The sequence below is a fragment of the Lepidochelys olivacea genome (assembly GCF_965140295.1).
Source record: "Lepidochelys olivacea isolate rLepOli2 genome assembly, chromosome: 16".
Classification (NCBI taxonomy): domain Eukaryota; kingdom Metazoa; phylum Chordata; order Testudines; family Cheloniidae; genus Lepidochelys; species Lepidochelys olivacea.
The window spans coordinates 12032416-12050564 of NC_140426.1; the positions used below are offsets into that span (position 1 = coordinate 12032416).

At 48.3% G+C, this 18149-nt stretch overlaps 1 protein-coding gene across 1 annotated transcript in view; it reads right to left on the reverse strand.

Moving 5' to 3' along the window:
• ASTN2 (astrotactin 2) overlaps nt 1-18149 on the reverse strand; it is a gene marked incomplete at its 5' end in the record, with an annotated part of 616673 nt that overhangs the window by 409559 nt on the left and 188965 nt on the right. The window contains one exon of the mRNA XM_084650529.1: nt 1712-1819. Within this exon, the coding sequence (XP_084506655.1) occupies nt 1712-1819 (108 nt within the window). The remainder of the gene's footprint in view (nt 1-1711; nt 1820-18149) is intronic.

The following is an 18149-nucleotide window of genomic DNA, read 5'->3' on the forward strand; positions in this document are numbered from 1 at the left end:
CGACTGTTTGAAGTGGGAGAACTCATTTCACAGCAAAAACTGAAGCATCCAAATTCACTAGCCCCTTTTCCAAAATTGAGGCCTGTATCTTTAACAAGACTAAGGCAATGCTGCCACGGGAAGCCTTTGTTGACTTTCCGTGCTTAAAAGGGCAAGTATAATTCCAGTGAAAATTTATGTAACATTGGATTTCCCTTTCTTCTAAAAGAACGAAGATACAAGAACACACCTGAACGCAAATCCTATTCCACATAAATAAACGCAATGTGTGTGTTTGTTCTAACGTGAAATCACTGGGCCAGCCGTAGGTGTGGAGGTAATTTCACATTGAAATAAACATGTTATGCGCATTTATCTGAATGCCTAATCACGGAAATAAATGGAGCTGTATTTAGTTTGGTGGGCTCTGGCATCTATCTAGAATGCTGCACTCTGGCTCTGCTTGGCTTAACAAAGAAAACAAATTCAGGACTCAGAGCCACCGGTGCAATCTTAAAATCACTTTCCAACTTGGTTATTTCTTAATGGTGGTTTTCAGACTTAGCAACAGCAGCAACAAAAGTCACCTATTTCCCCTATTGAAGGCTAAACACACACTAGATCAGAGGTTTAGAAACAAAGTGATCCTGGTATTATTTGAATGGGGGAAAACGTAGGAAGTAGTTTTAAACCCTGGAAGAGACTTTCTCTCTCTTTTAACTCACAACGTGACTTACGAGATTAAGTCCCTGCCTCAACCTCAATTTTGTGTTTGTTTTTTAATTGCTTTTGGGCTGAGAACAAGCATGGAAAATTCAAGTCCAATAGGAAATTTGCTGAGAAACTTTAAGTGACAGAAATTGAGCTTTACATATCCTCAGGAAACGCCACCATTACCGTCACGGGTGGCTGGACCAATAGCACGGCTCTACCAACGCAAATCCCTAGTGAAGACACTTTGAGCACCACTGCCATGGATAGTAAACTTCCCCAGTACAAGCTGTGGCTTATCACACTTGTGTGTGTTGACATCAGAGGTATGAACTGGTGCAGTGACACCAGTGGCTGGCTGCCAGTGGCTGAAATGCCTAGTGTCTATAAGGCCTTAAAACATAATGTCCATGATACTCTTAGCAAGGCTGTACTGAAAACCCACGGTAGTTACAATATAATACACTGGAAATGGTACTTAGCTGGAGACTTTTGAAGGGCTGTGCTTCCCCATCCCTCCCCTTTCCTTAATTCAGATCTACAGCTTAGTGTTTCAGTGATGGATGTTTTTCCAATTAGCTGTATACTGTTCAAAACTGGGAAGACCAGCTCCATCCATCCATCCAACTCCACTTCCAGCATGCTGGGGGTCTGGTGCATCAAGGGGAAAGAAGGGGAGGAAATGCTGGGGTCACTCATCAGTGCTTCCTAAATCTTTAATGTGGCTGATATTGGAAACCAGGGAATAGCCATGAACAAGCAACCAACCCAATTAATATAATCACTAGGAAACTGCTAATGTCTCCCACATGCTAGTAGCTGGCAGGGGATAGTCCCAGGCTGGGAAATCTTTATGAATAGGCTGATGTTAGCTATTGGGCATGAAGATTTGTACCTATGGACCGAGAGTCAAATTATTTCAGACCTCTTAGCTAGGGGTGCAGCGAAAGGAGGTAAACTGGAGTGTTTGTTTCTTTTGCCTCTCACAGCTGCTGTGTCACTGCAGGTTCTTTTATTTTACCTTTGCTCCGTCTCCGGCTCCTATACTGCTCGGTATAGAAGGTCAGCTGCGTTTCGTCATCTGCCTCTGAGCCAGAGTTTCCCTTGGCACGTCCAAACCCAATTCCACCTGAAAGGAAATGAGGAGAAAAATCAGTACTGCCATCTTAGGGGCTCACCCACAAAACTTAGCTGTGCGCTCCTCAGCAAAACTCAGGAAATCATTATCCAGCTTCCCCTTCTGCCATCTCTTTAAACCCCTGCTTCTCCAAATAAAGACATGGGCTCATTAAAGTCCGGGTGTTATTATTTGTATTGCAGTAGCACTTAGGAGCACAGTCATAGATCAGGACCACCAGTGTACGAGGCCCTGTACAAACACAGAACAAAAAAATGCCCTAAAGAGCTTTCTATCTACATGGCAGTGAGGACCTTGAGTTTAAGCCACTCTCCTAAGGACCCAAGCACAGTGAACCACATGGACTTTGGCATATCTGCCTCAGAGGCCAGCAGGCGGAGATGAGAGGCAATGTGGTCCAGAATACAGGACATGAAACAGAGTCAGGAAACCTGGGTTCTGTTCCCTGATCTGCCACCGACAGGCTGTATGACCATGGTCAAGTTGCTTCCTCTCCCTTTGTTGCGTGGGTCTAGACCATAAGCTGTCTCTGCTGTGGGCCTAGGGAGCTGTAGTCTCCGTTGGAGCCCCTAGGCTCTACCGCAATACAAACAGCAGGGAAGAAAAATGGAGCTGTGACTTCACCCGCCCCCTTTGCTTTGATGTTCCCAAGGAACAAAAACAAGCCGTGGAAAGATGAGCCTGCCCAGGCCCAAAGAGTAACACGTCCACTGGTCTGCTACATCCCCCAGCTAGGGGCGCCCAGATTCACTCAGACTCATTTGACCAGGCAGAGCCCCCTCCTTCCCCCCCCCCCCCACCGGTGGTTTTAAACATTTAGGAGAAGCAAAAGTTAGAAAAATCAACTTAGGAATAGACTTGGCACGAGTCTGCCAATCCTCATGGAAAATTAAAAGAAAAGAGACCTCTAGGGGTTGACGGTGGCCCTCTGAACTGCCATTAAAATATTTTATTGCTTTAAAACCCCCTTTATTCTATGCAGAAGTACAATTTCCACACTTCTTGGCAAGAGTCCAGCAAATGAAAGCGCACTTTCTGCCCTGTAAAATTCTTAATCACCACGATGAGTGGGAGGGGGGAGAGAGCTGGGGAAATGCACAGAACGGACAGCCCCGGAGACCGGTGTCTGTCGATCAGCAGAGCACGTAGGCACAGACAGAAGCAGCGCCAGCTTCACCCCCATAGTCTCACCAACATGCCTCTGCCCTTGGTCACTTGGCCCACTCAGACCTTAGCCTCTGCTGAGACTGCCAATAAGGGAGAGGAGGTGGAGGGCAATATATTGTGAACGGAACACTCCCCAGCTAGGAACTAAACCAACTCATCTCACATTGCAACCCAACAGCCTTCAGGTAGGAACAAGTCTGGTCTCCACCAGCCTAGGTTGCATTCAGACCATGGATGCAATGCAAAAGACCAGGAATCCCATTCAATCAATCCATTAAGCCATCTAGTCCCTCCAGGAGAGGGTGCTGTGTCAAGTCCGCCCAGAGTCCGGCGCCGAGAATGGGCCCCGCTCCTTAAAGGGAGATGACAAAGCCAGCCCTCAGCTGCGGCCACACTGCTGGCCGTTTGGAAGTGGACCCCCGAACAATGCAGAACTGGCAGCTTGCTGCGCCTCTAAGAGTTTGCTGTATCAATAAGGGAATATGACCTATTCGTCATTCCTTCCCTGGTGCAGCGGGAATGGGGTTGAACGTAGGTGTCCAGACAAACACAACCATCCATCCATCCAGCTCCTCTCACCCTCAAAGTGCATAGCATGAGACGCCAGTGTCACCACGTGATTGCAGATTAGGGATCCTCCCAGGACTCAGCTTGCTGAGGGCACCTCCAAAATCCTGAAAGCAGCCCACAGGCAGGAAAGGGCGGAGGGTATGCAAGTGGAGGGTGGCAAGCTCTCAAAAGCAGGTGGCTTGAAAGCTGAATATTGGCACTGGTCTCAAAAGCTCCAAGACAACCCAGAAGGCACCAGGAGCGATTAAGGGTGCTGCAATGATTCTCGCCACGGTGAATGGTGCCTGCTGCTTGGTATTTTTTACCGAGTGTGTGATTTAGGGCACTAAAGTGCAGCCGTTAATTACCTGGAGCTAGGTGAATATTTCCACTAAGGTCCTAAAAGATAGCAAATGATTGGAACGCGTTAACGCAACGTTTAAGGATTATCAGCATGTGGCAATGGCTATATAAACTGCTCCGAGGCTTCCTGCCACCTGCGCTCATAGCAACAAGGCAGAGGGCTTTAAACAATACCCTGTGACCAAGAACGTAGATCGTCAAAGCGGGTGAGCCGTATCACCTTCCTGCCACGTCCTAATCACTGTTAGCACCTAGCATCTGATTTCCACACAGCGGATCAATACCAGACTACCAGGGCATGCCGCCAGGGAATGCCACTGCAAACTACCAGGCTAGTCGAGAAGGGCCAGCATTTACCCTGGGGAAAGAGCAGGGCACTTTGAGATGAAGGCTGCTTGAGAGAGCCATGTGCAAAAAGTCTGCAAGGAAACCTGAACACCTGTGGAGCTCATGAGGTTACAGGTCCCATTCCAAGCTTGAAACTTAGCCCAGGGACATCAGAGTGTTTGCCCAGGCTCACAGGGAGTGCCTGGGCCAACGCGTGGGTCTGAGCGAGGGTTCTGCCAGCTTTCCTGCTCCTTGTGGAGCTCAAAACCAGGTGAGACTCTGCAGCTTCGATTCAGAGCGAGATTCAAAACTCAGGGCAGCGAGAACCCATGCAGATGGGAATGGAAGCACACGTAAACCCTAGTTATCTGACCAACAGTCTCTATGGCTACATCTCCTCCACCACAGCACTTATGGCCGTGCAGCTGAGCCACTGCAGTGCTTGTGGGGGGGATGCTCTATGCCGACGGGAGAGAGCTCTCTCGTCAATTTAATAACTCTTGCCTCCACCAGAGGCAGCAGCTACATTGGCGGGAGAAGCTCTCTCACCAACGTAGCGCTGTCTACACCAAAGTTTAGGTCGGTATAACTTACGGCGCTCAGGGGTTGTGGATTATTCATGCCCCTGAGCAACTTAAGTTATACCGAAGTAACCTGTAGTGTAGACAAGGTCTCCCACCTCTACTGCTTGAGCCATTCTCTGTGTTGGCAAGATATTTTCAGGAGTAAATGCCATAGCAAAGCCCAAGCAATCCAAGGTTTTAGGGCTTTCAGGAAAGGAATACAAGCCCAGTCGTGTTCCTTTTGCAGCCACATCCCAAAAGGGGTTAACATGCTCTCCACGCTCTTCGCTGGGAAATGGACTGACCAGCAAGGTTCACAGCCAGAAGCCATCTCCGCCCCCTTCAGCAGCTTTTCACATGTTTGTGGGTTGCATCTCTGTGATGGATGGTGCCGACATGTAAAATTACTCAGGCTGAGTGTCTTCGGCGAGCCGGTGACAGCATTTGCTGATTACCTAAAACTGTGCAGGATGTATAAATATGGGACTTGGGAGACCCACATCAGGGTCCCTGGGCTGGAAAAGAAATGCCTCCCCCAACCCACCCAGAAAGGGCAAATGTTAGCCAGCTGGCAACAGCTAGGCAAGAGAGAGAGATGTCTCTGCAATTCCTTTCTGATCTGCCTAAAACTTCAAGGATGGAGTGGAAATTTACCTTCCCGGTAACTCAGCGGTTCCAGGTTTCCCATCACAACACACTCCCAGATACAAGTCTGGGTGAAGTCAGTTGACATTATCTGTAGGAAAGCAAAATCTTAGCACAGCTGAGACTTCACATAAACCTGACATCACACTCCAAGCCACCTGGGGAGAGGTTTGGGTTTTGTTTTGTTTTGTTTTTAAATTGGCCCCAAAGTCTTGCTCTGAGTAGCTCAAGATTTGGGATCTCTTCCCTGGGTTGACTAACACGGCTACACCAACACTGCATACTATATTGTCCTTGTTTTTCTTGCATACCCCCAATCTTGCCAGCCTCTCTTCTTCCCCCCTCCCCGCCGCATCATCATTTCTTTTTGACAGGAACAGTGGGCTGCCCTAGGCAGATGAGACAGATCCTTGCATATGAGCTGGATTTATCTGAGCACAAGCAGCTGACAGAGTGAGAATAGGGAGCACCTGATTAAAGACAAGACAGTTGCCCCTCGTCAGCGATTCCTTTATTTCTCTTAAACGGGGAGGGGACAGACAGACAGGGACTGCAGAGTAATAGAAACGAGATTATAATCACTGCAACCAATTACAAAGCAGAGTAAATCACTTGGAAAAAAGCATCCGATATGCAAAATTCTCCATTGATAAGGTTCAGCCGGCGCTCAGCAGCACACATGTGATGATGCAGGGAGTTACTGGGAATGGGGTCATCTTGGCTCATGGCTCCAAACACAATGCGTCACAAGAAAATTCCCATTCGTGATGTGAGTGCAGCCATGGTTAGCAGACATCAGGTACCCAGAATTCCCTCAGAGCTCAGCCTCCCCCATTCATCTCGGCACAGAGCTCCACCATCTCTTTCCTCACCTTGCAGCCCATCAAAGCCTCACACTCCCACTTCCATGCCACCCGCTACAACTGGAACTCCCTCTCTCTGCACCCCAGAAGGTCTCCCCACCCTCATCTTTTCTTCTAGGCCCTTCCTTCCATCCTGATTCTCCTGTGAAGCCCGTAACTGCCTCAAATCCACGTCATCCCACAGCCTCAAAAATTCACACACACACCCCCCCAAGAATTCAGGCTGAGGTTTTTAAAAGAGCCTAAGGGAGTTAGGCACCCAAAACCCGTTGAACTTTGACAGGAGTTGACCACTAATTCCCTTCAGCTTCTTTGGAAGTCCCAGCCTAAAGCTGCCTTGCGGCAGAGCTGTCCCCTGGATCCTGCAGGATGTCAGTGCTGCTTCTCCATTTAGGCTGCGCGCGCCTCGGGGCCTAAGTTCCCTCTACGCTTCGCGGCCGTGCAGCAGCCTATCAAGGGCAATGCAGGCGCTCAGGGATGTGGTGGGGAGGCATGAAGGTACCAGCTTCTCCTGCAGCTCTGGCCCCCAGACCTGCTATGGCCAGGGAGAGGCGGGGAAAGACGCTCTCCCCCAGCTCCGGAGCTCCCGCAGCCAGGGAGAAGCGCCTCTCCCCGCCAGCCCAGCTGCAGCTGCAGCGAGAGAGGGCTGGGGGAATCCGCTCTCCCCACCCCGGCCCGGGACAGCCTGCACGCCAAACCCCGCATCCCCAGCCCCAGCCCAGAGCCCGCATCCGCAGCTGGAGCCCTCACCCTCCTCCTGCCCAACCCTCTGCCCGCTCTTGCACCCTGAACCCCTCATCCCCAGCCCGGAGCCCACACCCCCAGCCCGAGCCCTCACCTCCTTGCACCCCAGCCCTGAGCCCTGCACCCCTCATCCTCAGCCTAGAGTCCACACCCCCAGCCCGAGCCCTCACCTCCTTGCACCCCACCCCTCTGCCCCAGCCCTAAGCCCCCCACGCACACACACTTTGAACCCTTTGGCCCCACCCCACATCAACTCTATATTGGTGCACATAACAAAATTCATTCTGCACATGCATGGGAAAAATTAGAGGGAACATTGCTCAGGGCAGGGACCACATGTTCCCTTGTGCCTCACAAAGCACCTGTTGGGACTTAGCTAATGATGTGGCCGCATGTCCCACCTGTCTCTTCACTACATTGCAAGCTCCCCTTGGCGGCCCTCATGTACCCCCAGTTTGGAAAGAAGAGTCCAGACCGTGCTTTAATTTTAAAAATGCCTGGGGGGCGGGGGGAGATGCATTCTGGTTGGGCTGTTTGTTTTTTAAAGCCTGCCTCCTGGGGGGAAGAGCACAGAGCAGCAAGCCACCCCCAACGCACACTCCACCACCTCCTTCACAACAAAGGCTCCTCGCAATACTCTAGCACCAGCTGTCCTCCCCCCTCAGGAGCTTTCTTGGCCAGGTGCTACCCAGACCAATATTAAATTACTGTGAGCCACATCAGCTGCAGTGGCCAGGGATGGAGAAAGACGGAGAGAAAAAGAACGAACAAACTGACTTTGCCTTGGATTAGATCTCTCTGCAACCCAGGTGTTAACAGACTTTGCAGACACCCACTGAGTTCAAGGCACAATCCATTGATCATCTTTATTTAAAGTGTGAGGACCTAATCCAGCCCCGGCAGAAGCAGATGCCTCACCCTGGGGTACTTCCAGGGGAATCCCCCCACTTACATAGGAGCTACACTCAATTTTACAACTTGGGTCCCGTTAATTATTAAACCAGTAAGACAGCACGGATTGCAGGGTTGCAGAAGTCCCCCAGTTGCATGGAAACCTGGAAGCAGCCCTGCTGAAATCCTCCTCAGGAGCCAGAAGTCTCAATAAAGGTGCTTTTATCTCTAATCCTGTTTGCAGATTTACAAGCTCATCAATTCACTGAAACTGATCTCAGCTCAGGGACAAGCAGGGCAGGGTTTCTTGCTGTTTTTGAATGAGATATTAATGTAGATGGTGAATGAGGGAGGGGTCTTGAGGAAAAAACAACATGTCATGTAATCAAAGACTGTATAATATAATATGCAGATGCACAAGGGGGCTAAATTAGAGCTTCATGGGCAACCACAGTACTGGCATATCCTCACTTCTGAGCGTTTGACTTTGCAACCTTACCATTCTTTTTAACATAGTTTGCATGTGTAATTTGCTAGGTTTAAAAAAAAGCAAACTGGAGGAGGAACCTAACTGCATCATGTGGCAACACACTGACATCCACATGGGCCCTCAGATGGGTTGGTAGGTTTAGATCCACCATTTGGGCTAATGAACTGCTAGCAGTAGAAGGTTGTCATCCTCTATGAGGACCAGCACTAGAAGGGGATGAGACACACTGTGCCAGTGGGTTTCAGATATTTGCCAACAGATAAAGAATGGCGAGACGCAGGGATTGTGGGTTCCAATCCACATTCTGTGCTCCAGTTGTCACAGAATCCTCCATCCAATGGCCGCCAAGCCTGACCCCAACTGACCCATCCCCTCCAGCCTGTCCCAGTCCTTTGTCTCCCTCCTGGCTTTTCGTCCCAGGCTCCTCACCTAGCTAGTCTCACTCAGGCTCCTTGTCCAATCTCAGGCTCCCCTCCCCCTGCACCCATTCCTCCCCCTCGTGGGCTCCTAATCTCCTTACCCCAGCCAGTCCCAATCTCTTCCTGCCCACCTGCAGCAACTCCCAGTTCCAGTTCACCCCCAGGCTCCTTGTCCCAGTCTATTCCCTCCAGTCTGGCTCTTGTCCCCTCTGCATTTGAGGCAGACTGCTTCCTCCATGTTTCCTGGGTGCCGGCAGAGGGAACATTGAAAGCACAGGAGAGAATCTCCCTGCTCTTTGTTCCCGTGCCCAGTGCCACAGCAGCAACTGCTGGGACAGTCCCGCTCAGCCCCAGGAGGATAGCTCACACTCAGTCACTCTGTGGGCATGGCACAAGCATAGTCTGGCTGGCACACAGGAGCTGTGTGAGAGGAGGGAGCGTGCTCTTTGCAGACGCTGTCTTCAGAGAATTTGGCTGCCAAGCTCTAACAAGTCTCTGCTGAGCAAGTGCGAACTGGGATTTTTCAAAGGTTTAGACCTTGGCCAAATTTGGGTGTTTTTGTTTCCCCCATGGAAACAGCACCAGGACATCCCCTTGCCAAACATCAAGTCCCCGCTGCAAAGCAAGGGGGCACTAGAATGTCCCAGTCAAACGGCAGTATGAATTTTTTTAACCCTGGGCAAAACAAATGCATTTTTCCCTCGCCTCACTCTTGGAAATGGCAGAGCCATTTCAGCCGAAAGTTTCCAGAGAAATTCAGCCTGAGGAAGACACCCAGCATGGAACATTTCAGCTCGACCGGTTAAATCTCAACAAAGTTCTACACAGCTGAAAACGGGGAAGTGCTGGGCAAATTTAATTGTAGGCGTTGCACCTGCAATGCCTGGTAATAATTTTAGCATCGCATCCTTACACGGTCCTGTCCTCCACACTCCAGACTTCAGACCACACTCAGTCCATCTCTTTCTGGCAATCCGCCCTCCCCCAGCTGCTCCTCCTTCATCAGCTTTTCTAGCTGCCAGAACAAAATGGTGAGTTTTATCCCCGCATTGCCCCAAACACAAAAAGCATGAAACTTTGAGATTTTAAAGGTAAGCCTCCCAGGGATCGTTCATCTTCTGGAGAGCGCTTAACAGTGCTGGGCAGAGTTTCTCCAGCTAGTCTTTGATACAGGATCGCCAGGAGAAAGGGAGGGGTAGGGGAGAGGGAGATGAAAGCTATTCTCCTCCTGACCCAGCTTGGACAGCAATCATTATGGCTGGCAGAGCAGAGGCACCCGCTGGCTGCCTCTGCATCACTCCACTTTCAAAGAAGGTGGCTTCAAAAGGCACCTGCAACAGAGAGCAGAACAAGACTCTGAGGAGGAAGCAATGGAATCAAAGGCACAGCCCGCAAGGGGCTCCTGAAAAGCTGGCCAGTGGGGCTGGTTCAGGGGAAAGGAAACTCAGTAGCTCGCTGGCCTGTTCACTCAGCACCAAGATACACAACTCAACCCCCCTGCAAGTTCCCTTCCAGGCTGGGCGAATGACATGCCCTCCCTATGAGACCAGAGCCATCCTGGGCATGCCACGTGATGAGGGCCCTACACACGGGCCATGCTCAAGGACCCTTTCAAGCCATCTCTTCACTGCTCCACTCCCCCTGCACACACATCCTTAAGTCCAGGGCACTACATTTTAATTTTCATCTCTCCTGCCCATCCCACCCAAGGAACATCTCTCATGGTATTTCCATGGCCCCTCCCCACCATAGTGACAGGAAGTTACTCCCCAGTGGTTAGGGTGCTAGCCTGGGACTTGAAAGACCTGAGTTCAATCCCCTGCTCTGCTACAGACTTCCTGGGTGACCTTGGGCAAGTCACTTAATTGTTGTAGACTTAAGTTCCCTGCCTGTAAAATAAGGTTAATAGCCCCACCTCATGGGGTGTTGAGAGGAGGAGTGGGCACTTCCCCCTGCAATGAATTTGCTGAAAAATGCAAACTATTCACAAATGTCCATTTGAATCAATACATGGAACACCTGGTTTTGACACACAAGAATTTTGTGGGATTTTTTTGTGGGGGGGGGTTCTTTTCCATGAGGGGAAAAAAATCAGTTTCTGTTCAAAACAAAGCGGTTGTTTTTGTTTTTTCCAGTTTGTTAGACAAACGAAGGAAAAAACAATTATTTTCTCAGTGCTCGTTGTGAGGATAAATACAGTAAAGATTGTAAAGTTCTCAGATACGAGGGTATATATGACACCTGGTGTCATGGAAGTACCTTAGCTAGACCATCTCCCCTGCCTGTCTCCAGTGAATGAACTAGGTTCAGGGCTCCTTGTTGTTTAGGCTCAGGTAGTTTCTAAGCTTTAGCACCAAACCAAGTGAACCGAAGCAAAGCCATGCAGTGATAAGAGCCCAACTACCTCCAAGTCCTTCTACCAAACAACCTGGCAGGAAGAGCCTGGTGCCGGGTTACAGGGCTGGAATGGTTGAACAGAACGCTGCAGTTTAACTTCTTTTTTAACCTTGGCCAACAGCAGGCTGCTTTGGCATATATTTAGGGTGCCTTCCAAAGGGGTCAGTCCTCAGAGCAGGAACTGTCTCCTGTCTGACAGAGGTTGTGCCAGGGGACAAGCAGCCAGGGCCAGGCGTGGCCCCCCCTCCCCACCATCTAGCTCATATGGGACATTTGGAAGCAGGATTCAGGAACCTGCCCTCCAAAACCAGGCTGATTTAGAAATTCCAACCCCTGACTCCACACAAACAGACTGATGAGGCTTCCCCAACGCATTGCACCCTGCAGTACGTCCAGTCCTGCTTTGGTGGGGATGGGAAGCCAAGGGGGGTTAATTACCTGGAGAAGCAGGTACTCGAGGGAAGCAGGCTTGAGAAAGCTGCAATGCTCCTTTCATTTCCTTCTGGGTTTCCAATTTCCCCTCCTAGCCGGTGCACCAGTAACTGCTGGTAAATTATGGTGCAGTAGAGACCTCTAGATGCATTAAGACAACCCTGATCAACAGTAAATTATCTGCTGGGCAGCAGGATCTATTAATCACTTATTTATTTTAAAAAGGAAAGATGCTCATTGAACCTCTTTATTTACCTTTGGCAGTTTAGATAACCACCATATTTCAGTGCTGGCTTTTATCCACCAACAGCTTTATGTTCAGAGGCTGGAATCCCTCAGCTGCCTTAAGCAGCTTTCACTTTGATTTGTTTTTTGTTAGATTGTCAGTTCTCATGCCTTAAAAAACCTTCTGACCCGTTCTGCTGTTTTTAACCATCTGTCCCAATAGAGGGCGCCATACACCCCTATTTGAATATTCGCAAAAAGAAAAGGAGGACTTGTGGCACCTTAGAGACTAACCAATTTATTAGAGCATAAGCTTTCGTGAGCTACAGCTCACTTCCTCAGATGCATATCGTGGAAACTGCAGCAGGCTTTATATATACACAGAGAATATGAAACAATACCTATTCCCACCCCACTGTCCTGCTGGTAATAGCTTATCTAAAGTGATTTCCAGCACAAATCCAGGTTTTCTCACCCTCCACCCCCCCACACAAATTCACTCTCCTGCTGGTGATAGCCCATCCAAAGTGACAACTCTTTACACAATGTGCATGACAATCAAGCTGGGCTATTTCCTGCATAAATCCAGGTTCTCACATCCCCCCCACCCCCATACACACACAAACTCACTCTCCTGCTGGTAATAGCTCATCCAAACTGACCACTCTTCAAGTTAAAATCCAAGTTAAACCAGAACATCTGGGGGGGGGGGTAGGAAAAAACAAGAGGAAACAGGCTACCTTGCATAATGACTTAGCCACTCCAAGTCTCTATTTAAGCCTAAATTAATAGTATCCAATTTGCAAATGAATTCCAATTCAGCAGTTTCTCGCTGGAGTCTGGATTTGAAGTTTTTTTGTTTTAAGATAGCGACCTTCATGTCTGTGATCGCGTGACCAGAGAGATTGAAGTGTTCTCCGACTGGTTTATGAATGTTACAATTCTTGACATCTGATTTGTGTCCATTTATTCTTTTACGTAGAGACTGTCCAGTTTGACCAATGTACATGGCAGAGGGGCATTGCTGGCACATGATGGCATATATCACATTGGTGGATGTGCAGGTGAACGAGCCTCTGATAGTGTGGCTGATGTTATTAGGCCCTGTGATGGTGTCCCCTGAATAGATATGTGGGCACAGTTGGCAACGGGCTTTGTTGCAAGGATAAGTTCCTGGGTTAGTGGTTCTGTTGTGTGGTATGTGGTTGTTGGTGAGTATTTGCTTCAGGTTGCGGGGCTGTCTGTAGGCAAGGACTGGCCTGTCTCCCAAGATTTGTGAGAGTGTTGGGTCATCCTTTAGGATAGGTTGTAGATCCTTAATAATGCGTTGGAGGGGTTTTAGTTGGGGGCTGAAGGTGACGGCTAGTGGCGTTCTGTTATTTTCTTTGTTAGGCCTGTCCTGTAGTAGGTAACTTCTGGGAACTCTTCTGGCTCTATCAATCTGTTTCTTTACTTCTGCAGGTGGGTATTGTAGTTGTAAGAAAGCTTGACAGAGATCTTGTAGGTGTTTGTCTCTGTCTGAGGGGTTGGAGCAAATGCGGTTGTATCGTAGAGCTTGGCTGTAGATGATGGATCGTGTGGTGTGGTCAGGGTGAAAGCTGGAGGCATGCAGGTAGGAATAGCGGTCAGTAGGTTTCCGGTATAGGGTGGTGTTTATGTGACCATTGTTTATTAGCACTGTAGTGTCCAGGAAGTGGATCTCTTGTGTGGACTGGACCAGGCTGAGGTTGGTGGTGGGATGGAAATTGTTGAAATCATGGTGGAATTCCTCAAGGGCTTCTTTTCCATGGGTCCAGATGATGAAGATGTCATCAATATAGCGCAAGTAGAGTAGGGGCTTTAGGGGACGAGAGCTGAGGAAGCGTTGTTCTAAATCAGCCATAAAAATGTTGGCATACTGTGGGGCCATGCGGGTACCCATAGCAGTGCCGCTGATCTGAAGGTATACATTGTCCCCAAATGTGAAGTAGTTATGGGTAAGGACAAAGTCACAAAGTTCAGCCACCAGGTTAGCCGTGACATTATCGGGGATAGTGTTCTTGACGGCTTGTAGTCCATCTTTGTGTGAAAGCTTATGCTCTAATAAATTGGTTAGTCTCTAAGGTGCCACAAGTCCTCCTTTTCTTTTTGCGAATACAGACTAACACGGCTGCTACTCTGAAACCTGTATTTGAATATTGTCACCCAATCCAAAAGGCATATTTTCCTGTCTCCCAGTCCTGTGCTCTAACCCCTACGTCACGCTCCTTCCCTGCAGGGGGCATTGAGTTCCACATTTCAGCTGCACTCCAAGTACAATCTGTATCCTCAAATCACCCGCTGTGTTTCCAGGTGAATATGGCATTCTGCATTTCCTGTTTTAAACCACTGTAGAGGAGATGGGTGTGTTCTGTTAACTGCAGCTTCTGTGTTCCACCCCAGAGCAGGCTGCATTTCAGTAGAAGGTGAATCTAAATGGGCGTCATGGGTACCCAGCACTTCCTGGGAACACAGTCCATAGTCGGCAAAGGTGTTGAAAGGTGCCATACAAATGTAAAGTAAAAATGGAGCTGCCTGGAAAAGCAAGAGAAGGGGAATGATCGCACTGGACCATTGATAGCGCGACCACCTACACAGGCAGCCTAAAAAGGTGGAGCTAGGCAAACCCAGCCAGAGGCTGATCCAATTAGGATATTGATTAACAGATGCCCTTCAAATAGACACTATAGACTAATAATCAAACACATTGGAGCTTTACACCTAGATGTAAACATTATATTTTTGTATTGATATTTAAACAATAGTCACAGGGGTCCATCCTACTTACCAACCACTGTCATTGAAAAATGTGACCTAGGAATGTAACCTGATTAACTCCCCCCACATTCCAAGCCTCAGACACCTTTGTCAGCTCCTCATTCATCTCAGCAGTGAGACTCATCTCTGTGGCTGTAACTAGAGTTGTGCAAATAACTGATTTTTTCAGTTTGCTTGCAGTTGGAGGGGGGGGAGATAGTGGACAAAAATTGTTTCAGTTTTACCCCAAACAATTTTTTAAAAAATAACTGATGAACCAAAAAGTTGGGCAGGAGGAATCTGTATGTTGAATGAAACATTTGATTTTGAGCCTGTTGTGTGTTTTGGGTTTTTTTTACATTTTTAAACACACCTGAAGGAAATTTCAAAATGAAAAGCGCTTTTGAATAAAAAAAATTAGAAACATTTCAAAAATGCTGAAATGAAATGTTTCGATTTCTCCCCCCACATAAATTTGGAGTTTTATTTGGCACCCCCTTAACACAATTTGGAAAATTCACAAAATGTTCTGATCGACCAAAGTCTGCATTGTTCTCTGGAAAAAATAACCACAAAAAACCACCACCATGAACTATGCCCAGCTCTAGTTATAACCTGCCATGGATTTGCCTCAGATGACCCCTCAAGACCCAGGCTTTACTCAACTCCCCTTTGTTCTTTCTCCCAACCAACAGTACAAATATTTAGCTTTTACACAACCTCTTCAGTCCACAGCGCTCAAAGCACTTTACAAAAGAAGGTTAAGAGCATTACCTCTGTTTTATAGATGGGGAAACTGTGCAACAGAAAGTTAAATGATTTGCCCAAGGTCACACAGCAGGACAGTAACAGAGCTGGTCATAGCATATAGGTCTCCTATCTCCTAGCACATTGCCCTGTTCATTAGGCCACACGCCCGATGCACAAGAGCCTTCTCTCCTGCAAATACACTACTTAGAACAGCCTCCCTGTAACCTGTCTGTCTAGCCAGCTCCCCACCCACAAACCTCAGCCAAGGGGTCCTTCCCCTATCCCGCCTCCTTCTGTGCCCACACCTCTATCTTCCTCTCTCTCCTACTTATTAACTCTAAATGTGTGACACTTGATAGAAGTGTTTCAGAAGAGAGTTTGTAGGAAAGTGGTATTGTTCAAAATAAAGTTAGATTATACTATACAGGAAAAGACTTTTTTTTTTTTTTTAAGTCAAATGTTCACAGAGACATATGACCTTCCCCATAGCTGTTAGAAACACTTAGCGAAAAATCAGATACAATGGCAACCATTTAAACGCAGTTAGTGTGGGGAAGCAAAGCCAGGGAGGTTTATTTGCCATTTGTTTTTTCTTGAGTGGGATGGTGGTGGTTTGTTGCTGAATTTTTTACAGCCAGGTGCTCAGAGGTTCTCAGGGAAAAAGGCAGTCCTTCTGCCACTAGCAGTTCCTGCAGAGAGAGAACTCCAGCTGTAGGACTCTGATGAGGTTAAGCATTAATTAAATCAAACTGCGAGAAAATAATTACACACACACATCCGTCAGGCCAAGTTGACACTACCCAGTAACAAAGTTGGATGCAAACTCCATCAGCGAAATTGTCATGCGGCTGTTAAAAGGAAATAAATGCATCCCAAACGGACAATTTCATTTAGGGGAAGAAAAAAAAAATTGGATTGCAAAGGATTAATGAGGCGAAGGGTTTGTGTTGGCAAATGCATGCAAAATGCAAACATAGTGAGTGGTGATATCATCATTTAACCTTAATGTTCAATAGTGTTCCGATCGCTAACGCACCAGAGGAGCAATTAAACGCAAGCCATAAAAACAAAAAACTTCCAAAATGGGAGAGGAGCTGAGAAATGAATAGAAAAAGACATGCCTGGTTGCAGCAGCATCACAGAGCTCCTGGCCAAGGTTTCCACAAACAACTAGGTGCATGAAGTTTTCGGGAGTTCAATTTGAGGTGCCATAAAGGGGTTTGATTTTCCATGGGTGGGTGCTAAGCTCTTTACTGAAAATCAGGCCTCTTAAAGGCATCTCAAGCTGGGCTCAAGATCACTCATCACTTTTGAAAATCACAGGGGGGATGGGGGCCAGGGAGAGGGGGATTACATTCTGAATAACTAAGGCAGCATGCTACTGAACCTACTAGCATCACTATTGAACCCGAGAGTATGTGCCGTGATGAGAGGGAGGGCTTAGCGTGACTATGCAGCATGGAGATGACCTGGAGGAAATGAAGTCACAGAAGAAGGTGAGAGCACAGGTGATAAGGTCTGCATTTGCTCCTCCCTGGAGGAGAAAAGAAAGCATCCAAGAGAGTTACCCATTGGAGTCAGACAAGAAGGCACTAGGAGACATTCTATACAAAGCCCTTCCCATGAAAGGAGAGTCTCAGAAGAACACTGCTTCCCACCCAAAGATCGCAAAGCACCTCCTTAAAACCCATGAATTAAGCCCCAAAGCACCCTTCTGAGAGAAGCATCATTCTGCCTTTATGGATGGGACAACCGAGTGAGTTGTCCAAGGTCACAGAGCATCAGTGACCATCGTAATAGAACTCAGTAGCCCCTACTCCCAGCCCCTAATCTCATCTCTGACCATATTTTCCATGCACCTTTCTCCTCTTTTAGCTGTTATGTTCTGCGGACCCCATTTCCGAGTGGATTTTATCCTTCCTGCCGAGGAGAGCTCTCCCTATGGAATGGCTCAGCTTGGTCCCCAAGAATCTTCCACCCTAACGAATGAGACACAGGGAGACAGATGTGGAGGGCACACACAGAGAACAAATCCCACCTATCCACAGTGAACTGAGCCAGCCCCTCAAGGAGTGGAGAGCAAGGGAGAGTCTGAGGACCAACATGGTTTTCTGAACAACCCGTGCTGACATGCTCAGAGGCACAAGTACCAGGCATATTCCTGGGTTCTGCTGGCCTAGAAAGGTCCCCTTTTTAACAGCAGAGAGGTTTATGCCTCTAGCCTGCTGCAACCATCTCAGTGTCACCAGGAAAAATTAAACTCAAGCTCAGGAAGACATCCAGAGGACTGGTTCACCTTTCCTCCCCATCTTTCCCCCGTCACCTGACACCACCTGAGACCAGACTCCCCTCCAAGATATGGGCTTGTGAGGACCTGTTTTGCACTGCTGGGCCAGGCACTGCCTGCTGCTGAAATAAGAAACTCAATATATTTCAGATGTGCACCCAAACGCCCTGAAGGAGACAGACACTTTCAGGAAAGCAAAATACTACGAAAAGCACATCAGGGATGATTTATCGACAAAGCAACTGCGAGCTCCGGTTTCAAATCAGCCTGCTTTTCACAGGCTGGCTTAAGCCAGAGGCAGCAGGACTAATGAGAGAAAAGCCCTACACCAGACTCCTCTAGAGAAGATTGAGTTTGGGGGTAAGGGCGCTGTGACACCGACGGAGCCGTCAATTACTGGAGACACAAAACCAAGGTTCTGACCACACGTGGCC